The sequence below is a fragment of the Lissotriton vulgaris genome, chromosome 5 (assembly GCF_964263255.1).
Source record: "Lissotriton vulgaris chromosome 5, aLisVul1.2, whole genome shotgun sequence".
In the NCBI taxonomy this organism is placed as follows: domain Eukaryota; kingdom Metazoa; phylum Chordata; class Amphibia; order Caudata; family Salamandridae; genus Lissotriton; species Lissotriton vulgaris.
In genome coordinates, this window is record NC_141693.1 from 1673151103 (window position 1) to 1673171414 (window position 20312).

Below are 20312 nucleotides of genomic sequence, written 5' to 3' on the forward strand. Positions count from 1 at the left end.
AACCATGCCAGTACGGAGATAGCCCCCCCTGGAGACAAGGAACATATATATACAAATGTCATGATAACATGTAGCAGGACTACAACCCCAACCAATAACAATGAAGGGGAACCAGTCCAGGACAACCAGGGAACACACCCCTCCAAGATAGCCCCGTCACACAATGTGACCACCTCCCCATAAGGAACAAAGGGCAGAGGCACAGCCAAAGACCTCAACCTAGAAGGTAGCAGAGGGGCCATATCCCACAATAAGAAGGGGAAGAGGTAGGGGAGGCGACGAGGTTGAAGGTGGGCCCCACCCTGGAGAAACCAGAGCAGAAGGGCATAGAAGCGCTACAAACCCATCCTCCAAAGTATAAAAGGGGGAGGCAAAAGAGCAAAGAAACAGGACAAACATCCTGACAGAAAGAGCGACAGAACGCACTCACCGAATACAGAGCCATCCACAGGAAAGCGAATGCAGAAGACCAAGCCAAAGGACCTCGGAGAACGGGGAAGAAGGGTGGTCTGTGAAGGAATCTGCGGCTAGAATCGTCTCTACCAGATACCTCATTACCGAAGGTAAGTAACTCATACATCTGATAGAGACTACTAGCCGCAAATTCCTTAACGTAGAATAGATACCCAAGCCATACCCAAGCAGACAGAGGGTGTGCAAGAAGACCCCACCAGCCTGGACATAACAGAGGGTCCCACAGGGGACGAGTCAAACAGACAGGGAGAAGAGCCCTGTCCACCCAGGCAAGGGCAACCCCTACAATCAGAAAGCATCGACCCCAAAGGGGATGCGGAAAGAATAAAAGAGGTAGCCCGCTCACACTCAGCAGCGGAAGAAAAGGCAAGCAAGAGGGGGCCAAAGCACCCCACGCCCATACTTGGCAACGGAACCTCTATCCAAGGCAAGGAAGAGGAGGACCGAGGAGAAGATCAACCTAGAGACTCCAAGGAGAAGAGGTAGAACTAAGGCAAGTCCCCACCGGGAACACACTTCGTGAAGAGGGCCGCTAAGTCTACCACAGCCAGAAGGCAATAGACCAGACAGAAAGGTGCCGACAGCAATCAAGCAGGTGAAGGCAGAAAGAGGTACCCGGGGCACCCAGGAAGAACCAGACAGGCAGCACCCGAAAGAGGAAGGACATAAATTCATCTCAGCCCAGGAAGGAGAGGCAGAGAACACCACAGGACAATGCACTTGTGCAAACCAGACGCTAGCCTAGAACAGAGAGCAGGAAGGCGAAGAAGGGCCCCGACATGCGTCAGGGAGGAGGTCACACACGCAACAAAAAGAAGCAGAACCAGAGCCATGACGTTGGGCCGCAGACAGCAGGCCAGACCAGGCAAACAGCACAGCGACCCCGGAGAGGAACACTCTAGGACGCAGCCCAAAGCATTCCAGCCAACAATAAGGGAATTGTACCTGCAATGTACTTCAACTCTATGGAGAGCAGAGGGCTGAAGGCAACCACAGCTCCCAAGCATAGAACAAGCTATATAACAGCTACCACTACCCCACATAGGGTAAGTTAAGTCCCAAGACATGGGAACCCTCTTAGGAAAAAACCTCTGCAACAGAGGACAAAAGAAAAAAACCCACTGTAAAAAACCCAGCAGAAGGCTTGTCAAGCAGACAAAGAGAAACCAGAAGGCCTAATCTCAGAGCCAACCTGGTGTAGATAACCCAAAGCAAAAACACACAGTAAAGAAGGGCCGGCCGGCAGCCAACAGAACCTCAGTCCCCCAAAGAGGACTCAAATGCGCAAGAGCACACAGGCCACACAAGTGGGGCGACCCGCCCCAACAAAATAACAACTCCCAAAAACCAGATCAACTCACAGGTCACTAAGCGAGAGAAGAAGGAGGAAGAGGAGGAGGAGGAGGAGGAGGACGAAGCCCCGCCAAGAACCTCTGGATGGCCGAGTCTGCAGGGGCGGGGAACAAAGAAGTGCCATCGAAAGGAAGGTCTACCAGTCGTTCCCGAACATTCTCTGGGAACACACTGTCCCAAAGCAAAGCATGGCCGCGAAGGGCAACTGAAAAAGCCATGGCATGACCAAGCACCTCTGAGATGTCCAGAGCGGAGCGAAGAATAAACGCCACCAGCTTTCGACCATCCAACGCATGGTGCCGCAAATCAACACCAGGAGCCTCCTGAGGGGTGGCAGACCCAAGAGACTCTGCCAAGTCCCACAAGCAAGAAGTGGCCCTAGCCAAGACACATAGTGTGTGAAGGGCCCACAGAACCGCACTGGTCGAAGCACATATATTCCGTCCCCAAGAGTCCAGCCAGCAGGCCTCCCACGATGGAGGGGAAACACAGGTGGCAGGGAGGGAAAAGCAGTATGCAAAAGGGGGCTTCTGGTAGAGGGGTGGAGGGAAAGACACACCGGGTCCCGTGGAGCTGGAAGGTGACGGTGCAGAAGGTGTTGGGGCACCAGCTTTCCCGTGGCGGGACGCCGCCAAGTCCCAATCAGAGAAGAATGGAGCGAACCCTCAAAAGGAAGCAGCAGCTCCCTACCACCTGAGCCCTGGTGGAGAACCTCCAGGAGATGATCCACTGGGAAATGGGCAACTGGATCTCCCGTTCGCATAATACCCACAGCCGTGGAAACAGCGCAAGCGAAGGCCGCACCTGCCTCCATAGGAATCCGCGGCGGGGAGAGCAGCTCCTCAGTAGGCGATGGCTGCAAGCTGAGGCGGCCATCCCCTAAGCCCACCGGAGTGGGGAACGCGCAGGCCCGGGAAAGAGGAAGAGGGGCCGAGGAGTGGGGGACCTGTGTATCCTCCGGCGAAAACCGCGGCCACGGCAACGGCGAGGAGCCGTCCTTTGATGAGACCGGGGAAAAAGCCATGACGCGGTGGCCTGTCTCCGACGAGGATGACACCAGCAGGCGTCCAACCTCCCCGAAAGAGGGGGCGTCCGAAGACGAGTCCACGAGCCAATGCCTGTCCGGCGCCGTAAAGTCCGGAACCTGAGGCAGGACATCAGCGCCGTCCGGCGCCAAAGGAGACGCCGGACAGGCTCCTCCACACCATTCGGCGCAAGAGACCAGAGCTGGGCTGGAGCTGAGGTGGCTAGGAGACAGTGCCGGAATGGCGCGGACTCGACCTCCAACGAGGCAGCCGCCTGCGTGGAGGGACGAGAGGGAGCGGGGGAATGACAAGGAATCCCCCGCCAGCCTCGACCCATGAGGGGGCGAGATGGGCCCGCCGACCCCTGTGGCAACGCCAAGGTCGATTCGACCTCCGACACAACCTCCGACGAGGCCGCCGCCTGCGTGGAGGGATGAGAGGGGCCCGGGGAGGGACGAGGGGTCCCCTGACAACCTCGATCCATAATGGGACGAGGGAGATCCGCCAACCCCTGTGGCACCGCCAGGGCCGGCAGCCACTGGCACCATAGCGGTGTCACCTCGGCATCGGACAGGATCGCCGCCTGTCCATAGGGCCGAGAGGGGCTCGGGATGTGACCCCAGCCATGGCGACCCCTGCGACACCACAGGAACTCCCGCAGGAGTTTGCGGTGAAGCAGAGGCGCCGTGGTCCGGCACCACATACTCCAAGCCTGGAGCCGAGCCAGTTAACGCCGGAACCGCCGCAGAGGGCCCCACATCACGCAAGGGATCCACCGACGTCCTAGGAGGGGAAGGAGGAGGAACCAGCGAGGCCTGCAAAGCTGCTGCATATGTCTCCATCTGAGCTCTCGAGGCCCCCTCACGGGAAACGGTGGATAGGGGGACAACAGGCGGGGCTGCATTACCCGCAGAGAGCCCACTCCCCCAATAGGCTGGGAACCAGCCCTCTGGTACAAACTGCAACACTTACCGACAGGGGAGAGACACTCTTCCGGCATAGGAGGAGAATGAGGACGACGACTGCTGTTTCGAAAACCTTCCGCAGAAGCTTATCAATCAATCAAAACACTTTTATAGCGCGCTACTCACCCGGAAGGGTCTCAAGGCGCTTGGGGGAGGGGAGGCCGCTACTGCTCGAACAGCCAGGTCTTGAGTTGTCTCCTGAAGGCGAGGTGGTCCTGGGTCAGTCGAAGGTGGATGGGGAGGGAGTTCCATGTCTTGGCCGCCAGGTAGGAGAATGATCTGCCTCCGGCGGTGGCTCTTCGGATGCGTGGTACGGCGGCGAGGGCGAGGCTGGTGGACCGTAGCTGGCGGGTGGGCGTGTGGAAGGTCAGGCGGTCGTTGAGGTACTTGGGGCCCAGGTTGTGGAGAGACTTGTGTGCGTGGTTGAGGAGCCTGAACGTGATCCTCTTGTTGACGGGGAGCCAGTGCAGGTTCCTCAGGTGGCCGGAGATGTGGCTGCATCGAGGGATGTCCAGGATGAGTCGGGCGGAGGCGTTCTGGATGCGTTGTAGTCTTTTCTGTAGCTTGGCTGTGGTTCCGGCGTAGAGGGTGTTTCCGTAGTCCATCTGGCTGGTGACGAGGGCCTGGGTGACCGTCTTCCTGGTTTCGATCGGGATCCATCGGAAGATCTTGCGGAACATGCGGAGGGTGTGAAAGCATGAAGAGGAGACGGCGTTGACTTGTCTGGTCATCGAGAGGGAGTCCAGGATGAATCCCAGGTTGCGTGCGTGGTCTGTCGGCTTTGGGGCAGTGCCCAGGGCTGGGTGCCACCAGGAGTCGTCCCAGGCGGAGGGTGATGGTCCAAGGATGAGGACTTCCGTCTTGTCTGAGTTCAGTTTCAAGCGGCTGTTCTTCATCCACTTGGCGACGTCTTTCATCCCTTCGTGGAGGCTGGTTCTGGCGGTGTCGGGGTCTCTGGTGAGGGAGAGGATCAGCTGGGTGTCGTCACCGTAGGAGATGATGTTGAGGTTGTGGTGGTGTGAGATGGCTGCGAGAGGTCTCATGTAGACGTTGAAGTGGGTGGGGCTGAGTGATGATCCTTGCGGGACGCCGCAGATGACTTCGGTGGCCTCGTAACGAAACGGGGGGAGGCGGACTCTCTGTGTTCTTCCAGCGAGGAATGAGGTGATCCACTTCAGTGCCTTCTCTTGGATGCCGGTGTTGCTGAGGCGTTGGACTAGGGTGCGGTGGCAGACAGTGTCGAACGCGGCGGAGAGGTCCAGGAGGATGAGTGCCGCTGTTTCCCCGTTGTCGAGAAGGGCTCGGATGTTGTCGGTGGCTGCGATGAGGGCGGTCTCGGTGCTGTGGTTGGCTCTGAAACCGGACTGCGATGGGTTGAGGGATCCATTCGTCTCGAGGAAGGCGGCAAGCTGTCTGTTGGCGATCTTCTCGATGACTTTGGCAGGAAAAGGGAGGAGCGAGATGGGGCGGAGGTTTTTGAGGTCGGTGGGGTCCGCTGTAGGTTTCTTCAGTAGGGCGCTGAGCTCGGCATGCTTCCAGCTCTCCGGGAAGATGGCGGTGTCGAAGGAGGTGTTGATGACGTCTCGGAGTTGGGGTGCGATGGTGGAGTCGGCCTTTTTGAAGACATGGTGAGGGCAGGGGTCAGTCCGAGATTCGGAGTGGATGGTGTTCATCGTGCGGGCTGTGTCTTCGGTGGTCACTGCGGTCCAGGTTCGGAGGGTGGCGGTGGGGTACGTTGGTTCGACGGTTGGGTGCGAGGATGGTGCGCCGAAGCTGTTGTGGATGTCGGCAATCTTGCGGTGGAAGAATGAGGCAAGGGAGTCGCAGAGATCTTGTGAAGGGGTGATGTTGTTGTTGCAGGTGCTGGAGTTGGAGAACTCCTTGACAATGCTGAAGAGTTCCTTGCTGTCGTGGGCGTTGTTGTCCAGTCGATCCTTCAGTGATTTCTTCTTGGTGGTGCGGATGAGCTGGTGGTGCTTGCGGGTCGCGTGTTTGAGGGCGGTCATGTTGTCAGTGGTCCGGTCGAGGAGCCAGGCTTTCTCGAGGGTGCGGCAGGTCTTCTTGGAGTCCTTGAGTTCGTCGGTGAACCAGGGGGCTTTCTTGCTTCTGGGTTTGCTGGGAGGGTTCTTCAGTGGTGCGAGGTCGTCGGCGCAGGCGGTCAGCCACTGCGTGAAGTTGCGGGCTGATTCGTTGGAGTCCGGTGTGCTGGCAGGTGGGTTCTGGCTGAGGGAGGTGGTGAGCTGGTCGGCGGTGATCTTGCTCCAGCTTCTGTGAGGAACCTGTTGCAGGTGGTGGTGGGTAGTGGTTTTTCTGAAGCTGAAGTGGACGCAGCTGTAGTCGGTCCAGTGAAGTCCGGTGGAGTGGCTGAAGGCGATGTGCTTGCTGGATGAGAAGACGGGGTCAAGCGTGTGGCCGGCGTAGTGGGTGGGGGTGTTGACCAGTTGCTTGAGTCCGAGGTTGGCGAGGTTGTCCAGCAGGGTGACAGTGTTGCGGTCCTTGTAGTTCTCCAGGTGGAAGTTGAGGTCCCCTAGGAGGATGTACTCGGCGGAGGGGAGGGCGTGTGGGCTAATGAAGTCCGTGATGTCTTCGCTGAATTGTGTGCGTGGTCCCGGGGGTCTGTAGATGAGGGTGCCTCTGAGGGTCGTCTTTGGGTCGGTGTGAATCTGGAAGTGGAGGTGTTCGGTGGCGGTGAAGGTGGTGGCGGTGGTAGGAGGTGACAAAGCCGATGTGGACAGGCGAGCGAGAGAAGTTTCATCCAGCGCTCCCGCCGGGACTTTCGGCTTCAACTGTTTGCACGCCTCCCAATCAGTGGAGTCGTGATCTTCCCCCAAGCACCACATGCAAATGAGGTGAGGGTCCGTCGCCGACATCAGGCATCCAAAAGACGAGCACGTCTTAAAGCCCAGAGGCATCCGCACACTGTTCCCACGAACACTAGCAATAGCGAAGAAAAGGCCTAGATAGGCCCGGAGCACGAACCGCAAACTCGCGGAAAAGGAAAAAACTGACGTAGGCGCGCCGGGGTGGGACTTATGTGACCTTGCGTACGCGGACTTCGCCTGGGCGGAGTCACGTGATGCCGTCCCCCCGGTGGGCAGGAATGCTGTGGCAAAAAAAATTCCGGATTCAGTCTCACGCCTGGGCATTATTCTACGTCAAGGAATCTGCGGCTAGTAGTCTCTATCAGATACTCGTGGTAAAACCGAGTGAGTTGGAACATTAAAACTGCAAGTGAGACACTAACATAGCAAAAGAAAGACCAATAAAATGAGGACAGAAACGAGCTTAGGAGAAGAGTTTACCCAGACAAAAAGCATAAAAGCAACAAAAGACCATAGCGAAAAAATGCTGCACTTATAATACTAAAATTAGGCTACCTAGCCTCACTTAATAGAGCATTTTGGAAATGGCCCTTTTTGCCAGGGTCATCCCCAAACCTTTGGCTTTCCCTCTACTTTTTTGCTAAATTCGTGTTTGTTGGCTTTCTGACTCCGAGCACTTTACCACTGCTGACCAGCGCTAAAGTGCATGAGCTCGCTCCTCTAAACATGGTAATACTGACTTTTATCCAAACGGCAAATTTAATTTACTGATAAGTTCCTAGTATAGTGCACTACATGTGCCCAGGGCCTGTAAATTAAATGCTACTAGTGGGGCTGCAGTACTGATTGTGCCACCCACTTACGTAGCCCTAAATCATGGCTGAGGGCTGCCATTGTAGAGCCTGTGTGTGCAGTTTTAAACCGCCATCTCGAGCTCGCAAAATATATGTTTTGCCAGGCTCAAACGTTCCTTTTTAATACAGATGTCACCTCTAGGATTGGCCCTGTAATTAATAGGCAGGACATATACTTTTAAGTTTTACTCTCTGATTTGTTTTTACTATTGCAAGGCCAATCTCTTCCACAGGATAACATTGGAATCACCTCATTATATTTTAGAAGTCTTCAAAGTGCAATTTCTAATTAGGGAGAGATAAACCCTTCAAGTTTGATGTCTCTGTATTCACAATTTTAAATCCAAAGTGATGGTGATGTTGGATTTTAAATTGAAATTCTGAAAATGACACTTTTAAAGAGTTGGCCTTTTCTTCCTTTAGACTTGTTTTGCCTTGCAGTCCCAGTGTGTGTGGAGAGAACTCAATGATGAAGAAAACAAGTTACTTACCTGTAACTTTGGTTCCCCAGTATTGGTAACTTTCATAGATTCCCATGCTTTGTATCAGAATAGATTCCCATGCTTTGTATCATTCCCCGTCGTCGGAATGGGAGCCTCGGTAAATAGAAAATACCTTAGTAGTAAGCACAAAGTGAAAAAATAGGCCTAGGCCTCATCTCATTTTGTAGCTTATCCACCTCTTTTTGTAAAAGAGACCAAATTCTTGCAGTAGCCAATCAGAGCAGCCTCACCCCATAGAACCTTCCTGAGAGAACCTCAGAGCCTCAGATTTTCGTAGCCGTTGTGAACAGCAACATAATAAGGCAATAAGGCTGAGCTTTCCCAGGGGAGGAGGGTGGGCGCATGGGAATCTATGAAAGTTACCAATACTGGGGAATCAAAGTTACTGGTAAGTAACTTGTTTTCTTGCCCCAGTATTGGAACTTTCATAGATTCCCATGCTTTGTATCAGAATAGCTAGCAGTAAAAAGAAAAGCATATTTTGTAATATGAGTACCTGAAAATGTCAGACATAATTCTGATAAGAAAACCAGATACACAGTTGCATCACAAAGCAAAACAATAACATGTAATACAAAATATGCAAACAGGAAGGCGGGATAGTAAGGAAAGCTCACCGACTTATTGGAAAAGGTTCCTCAAAACCACCTGGCCCACTGCTGCATCCTCTTTCACAGAAGAATCCAAGCAGTAGTGGCGAGTGAAGGTGTGGACACTGCTCCATGTCGCCGCTCTACATATGTCCTTGATCGGGACACCTGCGAATAGAGCCACCGATGAAGCCATTGATCTCGTAGAATGAGCACGAACTGCTCGTTGAATTGTTTTCCCCGCTGCTTGATGGCAAAAGTGTATTGCACTGGATATCCAGCGGGAAATGCAGGGTTTAGAAACTGGACACCCCTTTCGAGGAACGCTGAAAGAAATAAAAAGCTGGGAAGACTTTATGAATAGTCTTGTTCGTTCCAAGTAGAATTTAAGACATCTGTGAATGTCCAAAAAGTGCAAAGCCCTTTCAGCTGGCGTGGAGGGCCGCGGAAACAAGGATTTTAAGACCACCGGCTCGTTCAGTTGAAATTCTGAGGGTACCTTCGGAATAAATGTAGGATTTGTCCTTAGGATGAGAACATCATTTTTGAATTGTAGAAAAGGTTCCTCAATTGTGAAAGCCTGGAGCTCACTAACACTTCTAGCCGATGTAAGGGCCAAGAGAAGAGCCAGTTTCCATGAGAGAAACTTCAGGTCGGCCCTATGAATAGGCTCAAATGGGGCCTTCATTAGATGTGACAGTACCGAATTAAGATGCCAGGCTGGTGGTGGAGGCCGGACTGGTGGAAAAACCCTGAATAAACCCTTCAGGAATTGTTTAATGATCCTTGCAGACCAAAGGGAAGGACCTGATGATAATCGTCTAAATCTAGAAATGGCCGCTAGATGTACCTTTACAGAAGAAGGAGCCAATCCAGATTTCGCAAAAGAAAGAATGTAAGGCAAGAGTTGGTGCGGTGCAGAAGTATATGAATATAGACCTTCTCTCCGACACCAAAGGCAGAATCTCTTCCACTTAGCCCGATAGGTTTTGTTCGTACTAGACGCTGGGGTCTGGGCCAAAATGTCTTTACATTCTCCTGAAAGATTTAAACCCTGGAACTCTTTGAACTCAGGAGCCACGCTGTCAATCGTAGTGACTTCAAGTCCGGATGTAGAACCTGTCCGTGAGACATTGTCAACAGTGACGGAACAGGACGCAGGAGAATTGGCTGATCCTGGGAGAGGAGAAGAAGCTCTGTGTACCAAAACTGCCTGGGCCATGCTGGTGCGATCAGAATCATCCTGCACGGCTCTGCCTTGAGCTTGCGGATCAGTCTCGGGATCAGCGGAATGGGAGGAAAGGCGTAAACAAATGCGCCGTACCAGGCAATCAAAAGCGCATTGCCCAAGGATTCCCGATGGTGAACCCTGCTTGCGAAGGACTGGCATTTGCCGTTCTGGGAAGTTGCAAACAGATCGATGGATGGGGTTCCCCAGCGTGCAAACAGTTCCTTTAGAATGGTGTGATCCAGTTCCCATTCGTGGGTGATAGTCTTCTGGCGACTCAAAGCGTCCGCTGTGACATTGAGTGTTCCCGCTAGATGTTCCGCTGAAAGGGTGATATTGTGTTGGATCACCCAATTCCAAAGCCTCTGTGCTTCCTTCGAGAGGGTGCAAGATCTCGTTCCGCCTTGCTTGTTATGTAGTGCATGGCTGTGGTGTTGTCTGTACGAACCAGCACTGAACGGTCGCGGATTCGCGGAAGGAAAGCTTGTAAGGCTAGACGAATGGCCATAAGTTCCAGTAGATTGATGTGGAACTTGACTTGGACTGGGCTTCAATGACCACTGACCTTTAGTTCTTGGAGGACCGCTCCCCATCCTTCCATGGAAGCATCTGTTGTCAATACCATGGGATATGGTGGAAGTTGGAATGGTAAACCCATGGAAAGATTGTCTTTTAGCAACCACCAGCTGCTTGCCTTCCTCATTTCCGGAGTAATGACAACCCTATCGTCGAAGGAGCCTGTGACCTGATGCCATTGTTTGTCCAACCGTTCCTGCAGTGGACGCATTCGCAGCCTGCAGTGTGGTACCAATGGTATGCAGGATGATATCGATCCGAGAAGCGATTTGTATTTGTGAACTGACGGAAACTTCCGTGTCTGAAGAAGGCGAGCTGAAAGAATCAGCTTGTTTTGGCGTTCTTCCGAAGGAAAAGCCAGGTAGCACTCCGTGTCCAGGATTGCACCCAGAAACTTCGCTGTTTTGGAGGGGCACAAAATTGATTTTTCTCTGTTGAGCCGAAGGCCCAATTGCTAGAACAGCTGTCTGCAGCTCGTGACTGCCCTGGATGCCTCTTGGAAAGAAGGAGCCTTCAGCAGCCAATCGTCTAGATATGGGAAGACTTCTAAAGACTGCTTCCTGAGAAAGGCTGCCACCGGAGCTAGTACCTTTGTAAAGATCCGCGGAGCAGATCGGAGACCAAAAGGCAGTACTTTGAATTGAAAATGGCTCTTGCCTACTGTAAATCGAAGGTATTGCCTGTTAGCTGGATGAATGGGTATATGGAAGTAAGCGTCTTCCAAATCTAGGGTCGCCATGTAGTCCCCTGGATTGAGAAGGCGAAGGATGTCCTGAAGAGTGATAATCCTGAAGGACAACTTGATGAGCTAAGTGTTGAGCTGCCGTAGATCTAGGATCGGACGCCACTTGTCCTTCGTTTTCCGAACCAGGAAGAACCTGGAATAGAATCCCTTCCCCTTTTGGGTGAGGGGTACAGGTTCTATTGCCCCCTTGGTGAAGAGTAGGTGGGCCATGAGATGAAGGAGTTTCAGATGTTTGGGTGTAAAGGTGTCTGGAGCTCTTGTTGGAGGAAGATCGTGGAACTCCAACGTGTGTCCTTCCTTGATGATGTGTAGGACCCACTGGTCTGTTGTTATGACCATCCAGTTGTTGAGGCAACGGGCAATCCTGCCCCCCACTGGTGTTAATGAGGGCACAGGAACAGTAGAAAGAGCCACCTGGCCGCTACTGTTTTCTGGTACTGTCTCTCCTTTGCTGCCCTTGTCGTCTTCTCTGTTGTTGGTGAGAGAAAGAACCCCTCTGAGAGTACTGGGATTTGTATCTTTGGCTAGGTTGTGAGCCGGAAGAGTAGCGGTGCTGATTGCCGCCTCTATAGGTGGAGAATCCTCTTCCTCTCGCTCCTCTGAAGGGCACTTTGCGATATTGTAAAGTTCCTAAGGATTTGGCCGTATCCGTATCTTTCATTATGCCCTGTAGGGCGTCACCCACGTGTTTGCCAAATAACATCTCTCCATCGTATGGCAGATCTAGAATTTTATTCTGCACCTCCTGTCTGAACCACGTGGCTCTCAACCATCCCTGGCGTCTCAGAACCGCCGAGCCGGCTAGCGCTCGAAATGCTGTGGTTGCTATATCCATAGCGCAGTCGATTACCTCCGAAGAGGCTCGCTCTCCCTCCAGCAAGATCTTCTTTACCTCGTCCTTAGATGTATCCTGAAGTTCTTCCACGAACGGAGAGAGGTCACACCACATCTGGCGATCGTATCTCCCCAGGATCGCCAAAGCATTAGCCGCCCTAACGAGGAGGTTGGCCATTGTGGAGAATCTTTTTCCCACATTGTCTAAACGCCTGCCCTCTGTATCCGGAAGCGTCGTTAGAGGCGTGGATGGGTTTTTAGATTTGCTCTGTGCGGCCTGGGAAATGACTGAGTCCGGTTTTGGTTGACCTAGTAGATACGCCGGGCTGCCATCTGGTGCCTTATATTTTTTCTCCAGTCTGGGGAGCACCGGGAGGACTGTGGCCGGATTCTGCATAGCCTTTAGGTCTTCAGACTAAACATGTTCAATGATGGGGATTGAACCTACGGATTTCCGGAATGGTTCTTTGAAATCGTACAAAAAACATTGAGACTGAACTGTGGTAACCGGGAGACCAAACCTCTTGGAAGCCCGTTCCATCAAGTTGTGAAAACCTCCGACATCCGCTGGAGGAGAGATTGCGTTATCAGGCTCTGTGCCGTCTGGATCTCGAGGGTCATCCTGATTCCAGTCTACATTCTGGTCTTGGTTAGGGTCCACTTGTTGGTCCACATCTGACGAGGCAGTATCAACATCTGTATCGTCCTGAACAGGCACTACCTCTTGTGGATGTTCTGCAGGCTCAGTGTCACGCCCCCTTGAAGGCAAAGAGTGTCCTGCCACAGGCTGAGATAGCTGAGGCGGAGTTGTAGGAGGGCGCACCTGTTGAACCTCCTGAGGAGTAGGAAATCGCCTTCGGTAGTCCTGCAACATAAGTTGTCGATTCGAGATGAGAATGGATGGCATCGCCACCATCTCCTGCCGAGAGTGACGCGAAGGTTTCTGCAAAGGAACTTGCATGCTAGGCATTTCCTGTTGTTCATAATAATCTTCTGGAACATATTGTTGTTGTTCCATTTCTCCTTCTTCAGAGCTAATGTCCTGAACTTTTACTTGCAAGTCAGAAGGGCTATAAGCCTGGCCAAAATCGCCATAAGCGTCCTCCTCAGAATCCTCCTCTAGCAATAGGTTAGGAGGGAATTTTTGGATTTGTCGTGGAGATGTCATCTCCGGTGTTATTTGCCTCCTTCTGCGTGAAAAAACAATCTTTTCAGTCGTCGACGTCGTCGACGGTAGTGCCTTTATAGATTGTTTCGTCGACGGAGGAAGAAACTGCGCTCGTCGTCGAGGATTGTGCCGTCGACGAGGATAAGCTCATCGTCGACGATGGTTGGAGCGTCGACGGGACCGTCGACCAACTCGTCATCAGCAGCAAGGTTATAGGTGTCGTTGACACGGTCGTCGTCGACGTTGTCCTCGTCGTCGCCGTCGAAGCGATTCTCGTCGCCATCGTCGTCGATGTGGAGAAAGTCATTTTCGTCGACGACGAACAGGCATCAGGAGTTTTGAACATCGTCAACGGCGCAGGTGCCATCGTCGCAGCCGTCGTCGACGAGCCCGTCGATGAGGCTAATTTCACAGACAAGTCCTTTTTAATAGAAATCGTCGGCGTACCTGTGGTTTTCACCGTCGACGAACGCTGTTTCTTGTCGGAAACGACCTCCTGAGTCGTAGTAGAAGGCTTTTTCACCCCTCTATCCCTGTCAGAGGGTGGTGAAGTGACAGGAGCAACCTTCTTCGCCTTCTTTGAGGGTTGCGACTCCTCAAGCTTTCCCTGCCTCTCCTTTTCACCGTGGTGAGGAGATTTTTGGGAAGCAGGCCTGTCAGACTTATCAGAGGTCCCTGGTAAGGCCTTGACAAGAGGGTCGTCAGAAGTAGAAGGGGGAGACCTACCCCTCTTCTTCGACCTTTTAGATGGCACCATCGACGAGGAGTCCTCACTTTCAGAAGACATAAGTTCTTTGCGGTCTTTCATCTTCTGTAGCCAAGTGAGGAGACGTCCCTCTCTGTCCCTCAAGGTCTTGGTGGAGAAGGTTCTGCAGATCTTGCAGTCCGTGGCTTTATGATCCGGATATAGGCAGTAAATGCAGTCCTCATGTTTGTCCTCGACAAACAACCTCTTTTTTGAGCAAGTAGCACAGGCTCTGAAAAGTGCTTTCTTCTCCTTGTCAGACATGACGAAAAAATAGATACAAGTTGAAGAAAATATAGCTAGGAATTGAAGAAAATGAGCAGAGCTCAATGGAGACTCCCTTGCACAACGTGCAGTAGAAAATCTGAGAGTCAGTCAGGAAGGTTCTATGGGGTGAGGCTGCTCTGATTTGGTCTCTTTTACAAAAAGAGGTGGATAAGCTACAAAATGAGATGAGGCCTAGGCCTATTTTTTCACTTTGTGCTTACTACTAAGGTATTTTCTATTTACAGAGGCTCCCATTCCGACGCCGGGGAATGATACAAAGCATGGGAATCTATTCTGATACAAAGCATGGGAATATATGAAAGTTCCAATACTGGGGTAAGCATGTCACCTTGTGTTTAGTGATGGTTCCAACAGGGTAGTGCTACACTCGTGCTTCATCTACTTTCCTTTTATATCCACCCACGTACATAGTGTGTGTTATGAATCTATAAAAGATACAATGCTGGAGAAATGACATGGTGTAGCTAATAAGCTGATTCATATTCCCTTATTTCCAGTTTTGTATGTTTTTGGATGTTTTAGTGCCTGAGATATCAATTAACAGTCAGACCTATGGTCCCATTTCACATACGAATTATGGAAGTGAAGAGGAATAGTCAGAGGAGCAAATTGTAGCCAACTAAAAAAAATACAAACAAAAAAGAGGAACAGGTGTGCATATATGTGTGAATACACAGCACCAATGTAACTTTTACTAAATGCTTTTTTTGAGATCTTTGATTTAACAGGTCCCAAAACTAAAAGAACCTAACGCATAGGGAAGCAGATTACTCACTTCAGGTGAGGAGCTATTTATAATAATAATATGGACTATATTGCTGTCATGGTCTTTGTTGAGTGTAGAATATAAACCTAATAGGCTTCTCTCGATGTTGCGGTATTATCTCAATGTAAAATGGTAGGTAGCCTCTGAGACTGTGAAGTACCAGAGCAAAGGACAAGGGCACTCAGGTGGAGGTACAATTCCACCACCGCCTTTTCAACTGCACAGGTCATCAAATCTGATGTGGACACTAAGAGGGTCATTACCCCCGGGAAATGGGACCGCCGCAATGCTTGCAGCAGTCCCGCAACTACAATTAGGATGCGCCTCCCGCATTTTTAACGTTGCAGCGGGCGGTGCTGGCACCACCCGCCGCAATGCCAAAAATGTAAGTCATGCATTTCAATGCACATTTGACCGGCACCGCTCGGTGCCTGCCATGTTGTACATTGGTACCCCCCATGTGCACACCCAGGCCCCAGAATCCCTGGGGGACCACTACGGGCCTCCAATTTTGTGGTTCGCATGCCTTCGCGTGGCGGCAACGGGGAAACCCAGCATGCATCTTAATATGGATGGCGACTCATAGACCGGGCGGAAAACCGGCAGACGGTCTTTCCGTCGGCCAGGGTCCCCCCCAACATAGTAATATGGCAGGGGAATTTGAATGCGGGCGGGAGGAAATGTCGGGCGGTTCGACACCGCCATGCGGGCGGTGGCGATCTGCCCGACATACTAATGGGCCCCTCAGTATAGTTAAAGGATTTTATCCCCCAGCTACGTAAAGGCTGTTAAAAGTTCTTCCTTATTTTTGTCGTTTACAAACAAGAAGAAAAAAAAAGTGGGGCAAACAAATAATATTCTCGCATTGCTCCTCTTTGTCCATATGCCTGTTAGAAACACATGGTCTCAGCCAGTATAGACATCCAGGAAATAATAGACAGAAATCCACACCAGCCTTAAAAAGACTGTCTGTGGCTCATAGTGTAACTGGGAAAAAATACCAGAAATGACAAAAAGTATGGTATAATAAATAGGAAAGCAGATGAAGAAATGAGTCATTTATTCAGAGTTCTTTCCACCAGGGAGTGGGAAATGGAATTAATTACCTTTTGTTAAACCACTGTGTGCTGGGATTGGGAAGCATCACAGCAGATTTTGCTTTGTGAAAGAATGACTGCCAAAGGTCTTTTAAAAGTAGGAAAATAAAGAGTGGTTGAGCAGAATTGTGTTTTATATATTTCTTCCTTTTTTTTCTTTTTGATATGAGCACGATTCCTAATATGCAAAGATATAAAATTAAAAATTATCCCTTTACAATGATTTTTATGATCACAGACTTTTATCTCTGCAAAAATATAAACATAAATCTGATAAGTTATCTGGCACCCTGTTCACACACATATTTGCAGTGCTTGTAATTGTTATTGAAGACCTTGTTAAGTAAATAAAATATAAAACATGCGGCCATTCTCTTCTCTTTGTGAGATTATCACATAGCCTCTTTTTTCTTCGGATGAATATTACCAGAAAACTGTGTGGATTATTTTCCCCTACTATTTCAAACCAAGGAACCCTCTATACTTCCAGGTGCTACAGAAACACATATACAATGTTTGTCTACTTAATGTTTGGCCAGCAAACATGTAATACAAGAATTCTGTTATCAAAAAGATTAAATGGAACAGCTACAATAGGAGCAGTTCATATATTCTGTGCTATAAGGCACTATGACATCAGCAGTAAGGCACTTGGATGACAACAGGCAATTGAAAAAGACAAGAAACGATAGGAATAATGTAAGAAGCGTACATCTATGACAACCTGCTCAAAGTCGCAAAGAATGCGGCTGAGTAGCCACGTGTAAGCAGTCCCTGGGATCGGTTAGAGACAACCCACCTTTGGTTTATATGGTTTTAAAGTGCTAGTAATACTGCTCTGATAACGTGAAATAGCAGGGCTACTCATTTGTTAGACTGAAGGGGCAAATAAGTCAGTAACATAGGAAAAGCGTATTATTCGGAGTCAAATATAGTTTCTTTCATTTAATACATTTAAAAGTATGTTTCTCTACCTTTTTCAGCGATAACCAAATGTATCAAAGTACCCCAAAGTTTGCCTACCATTTTGCTGCATTGTCAGGCCCTTGCATGATTGTCTTCTTATATTAGTAAAGACGCAGAAGTACATTAGTCTCATCTAGCAGTATTCATCCTATGAATTTAAACCACCTTATTCACACTCCGCCTTCTGATCTTTATCTACATCTTGTAATCATTCTTCTTCAACCACAAATCAGTCTTCCGTCATTCAGCTCTTGTTTACCGTTATTAGGAGGCGTCTTTGTGTTGGTTGGTGTTTTTGCAGGTATTCTGGTAGCATTTGCAGGACTCTTTTGAGCCATTGACGGCGAAACCTTCTTATGTGCATCATTCTGGCCACTCTGTAGATCCACAACCTTTAAACAAAAGGGAAAGAGTTACTTCATGCTCATAATAAGAGTATAATTCTCATATCCACTCCTCCACAAAATATGAATATGGCAAACTCCACTACATCATTTTAACAGATATATCATACAACTTAACCATGAAACTGACTCACAATCGGCAGGTCCCGAAATGAGAATTCGAGCCTATGTATGCATCGTTACAAACACTACCATCTGTTTTTGGAGTGTCTGAAATTACAAACATATATTGGTTATGAATACAAATAAAGCTACATTAGGAAAGCTTTCCCTTAAATTGACTATTGAACCATTTCGTTATGCTCATTCCTACTATTAGAGGATTCTTGCACATCGAGTAACGGGACCAGAAACAGCTTCTTATGGATGTTGTCACAGCCAAAGATTTCCAAGCTTGTACTGTACTTCTGCATCCCTTCGTATGGCTTAATCTGATTGCTTTTATGCATACTTTTTATAAACACATCAGCTTCCATTACGTAGATGCTGACTAGTAACTAGACCTTTTAACATTCGTGAAATGAAAGACAGTCTTAGAACTAGAAGCATCAAAGTGACAGTAAAGATAGTAAAGATAAAGATAACGTGTCCATGGTTGTATCTGAAAGGTGTGTGTAATATCACAAACCCGCCCCCCTTCCCCGCCCGGCATCTTTCCCCTCCCCTCAATTTTTCAATATTCCTGCCTCCATCGGAGGGTGGAGAACAGGGGCGTTATGAACCCCCCGCTTTACCAGATACAGTAGGGGTGGGCTCCTTATGGGCGTCTTTTATCTGCAAGTTAGCAGATAAACGCTTATGATTATCGCTAAGAGGAAGAAAGAAAGGCTGACAGAGAAAGGAGGATGGATGACTGAGTGGGTGAAAAGGTTGATGGATGAGTGAGGGAAGAATGGGGGTGAGAGTGTGAAGGGTTGGGTGAATGAAAGGATAGATAGATGAGTGGGTGAAAGGATGGGTGGATGAAATACTGGAAGAATGGGTGGGTAAAAGGATGGATGGTTGAGTGAACATGTGAGTTTGGCAAAAGGAATGATGGGCGGGTGAAAAGATGGGTGTATGAAAGGTTAGATATCTGAGAGGATGAATGCATGAGTGTGAAAGTATGGATGGGTGAAAGGAGGGATGGATGGATGGATGAGTGGATGAAAGGATGAGTGGGTGAACAGATTTGTGGATGAAAAGATGGTAGAGTACATCGAAAGCTGAGAGGGATGGTTGGATGGGTAGATCGCTGGATCAAGGGATGAAAGGATGGCAGAGTCATTCAAATTCTGAGAGGGTAGACGGGTAAAAGGATAGTAAAGTAAATTGAAATCTCAGGCTGGGTGGATGGCTAGATGAGTAAGTGAATTAAAAGGATGGCAGAGTAAATGGGAATGGATGGATGATAGCAGAGTAAATAGAAATCTGAAGGGTGGGTGAAAGGATAGTGGGAAAATGGAAATCTGAGAGGATCGGTAGGGGAAAGGATAGCAGAGTAATTGGTAATGTGAGAGGATGGATGGCATAATAAATAGAATCTGAGAGGAGGGATGGCAGAGTAAATGGAGATTGGAGAGGATGGATGATGGATGTATGATTGAATGGATGGGCTAGGGATCAATTGATGAACAAAAGGCTTTATTGATGGATGGATAAGTCAAATGATGGATGGGTAGATGGATGGATATATAGATGGACGCAAGGCTAAATGATGGATGTCTATACAGATGTATGAATGGAATGGTCAATTGATGGATGGAATGGTAAAGGATTGAATGATGGATGAAAAAATAAATTATTGAGAAAATATTGGGGTGAAAAGGTGGACATCATCGAGTGGATGGAAGGGTTAAAGGATGAATAGATCATTCTTGAATGGAAGAGACAAGAAAACCTTTCGAGGGAGATTCAGGCTCAATGCCTTGCTTGCTTGATGCCATCAGAGCTTTGGTTCAAAGTTGGGGTATATTAATTTTCTGGTTACCCCAAAAAAAACCTTGGTCGCCTAAACCCCCCACCAAAATTACCGAGGCAGCTCGGATAGTATCGAGGTGAGGAGTTCAGACAGTGAATTAACGAAAAATGTCTTTATATTTTGCTTTAAACTAGTTACATTTGCTGAGTGTTCCAAGACAATTTAAAATTCAGGCAATCTTTTAAAGTGAAGATGTTTACTTTTCTTTTTTTGACTGCAAAGTTAGAGGATTTTGTAAAGGGTTCTATGTGATAATCTCTCTAGGGTACATACAGGGCCACTGGAATTATGCAACAGGCGAGGTCTAAATTATTCTGTAATGTTCACTAAATTATGTGGCTAGAAAACACTAATCACTTCATTATTTTGTCAGTTTTTACATGTGAGCATTGTCTGGGCAAAGGTTTCACTTCATTAGTACCAGTTCCACATCCATATAAGTAACTGAAAGATGCCCAGCCAACCTTTGGAAAGGACTTTCACTGCACAGCAGCATGTGTTGCAGCATTTTTGGTAACATTTTATCTGAGTGAGCTAGAAACAAAATAAGTTATTTTATTAAAATCTGCAGAGTGGAACTGGGGCTCCAGATAGGCCCTGACAGCCCCCTATTTCGACCACCAATATAGAACACACACGCATCCTAGACTATCTTACATACAACGTGGGGACAGTAGACTCAGCGATACTATGGTAGGCCAGGAAGCCGACCCTACAAGTATTAGATATCTCCTTTTGCACGGCACAATGTAAGCAACAGCGAAGTAAATTGATCCAGCTTGAAGCTCAACTTCTGGACCTGGAACGGCGGATCCAGGGGAAAATGGGATATGCAAACAGCAAATATACACTGGGTAACTATTTGACGAGGCCAAAGCGGCGTGGCTGGCATCTCGCAGCAGAATATACCAGTGGGGTGATAAATCAAGCACCTTGCGGCATCAAATTT

The 20312-nt window shown here is 49.2% G+C and overlaps 1 protein-coding gene across 2 annotated transcripts in view; it reads right to left on the minus strand.

Moving 5' to 3' along the window:
* MAPT (microtubule associated protein tau) overlaps positions 1 to 20312 on the minus strand; it is a 1161691-nt gene that overhangs the window by 513154 nt on the left and 628225 nt on the right. For both annotated transcript variants that reach the window (XM_086923799.1, XM_086923798.1), the window contains one exon: positions 17259 to 17391. In XM_086923799.1, coding sequence (XP_086779925.1) covers positions 17259 to 17391 — 133 coding nt within the window. The remainder of the gene's footprint in view (positions 1 to 17258; positions 17392 to 20312) is intronic.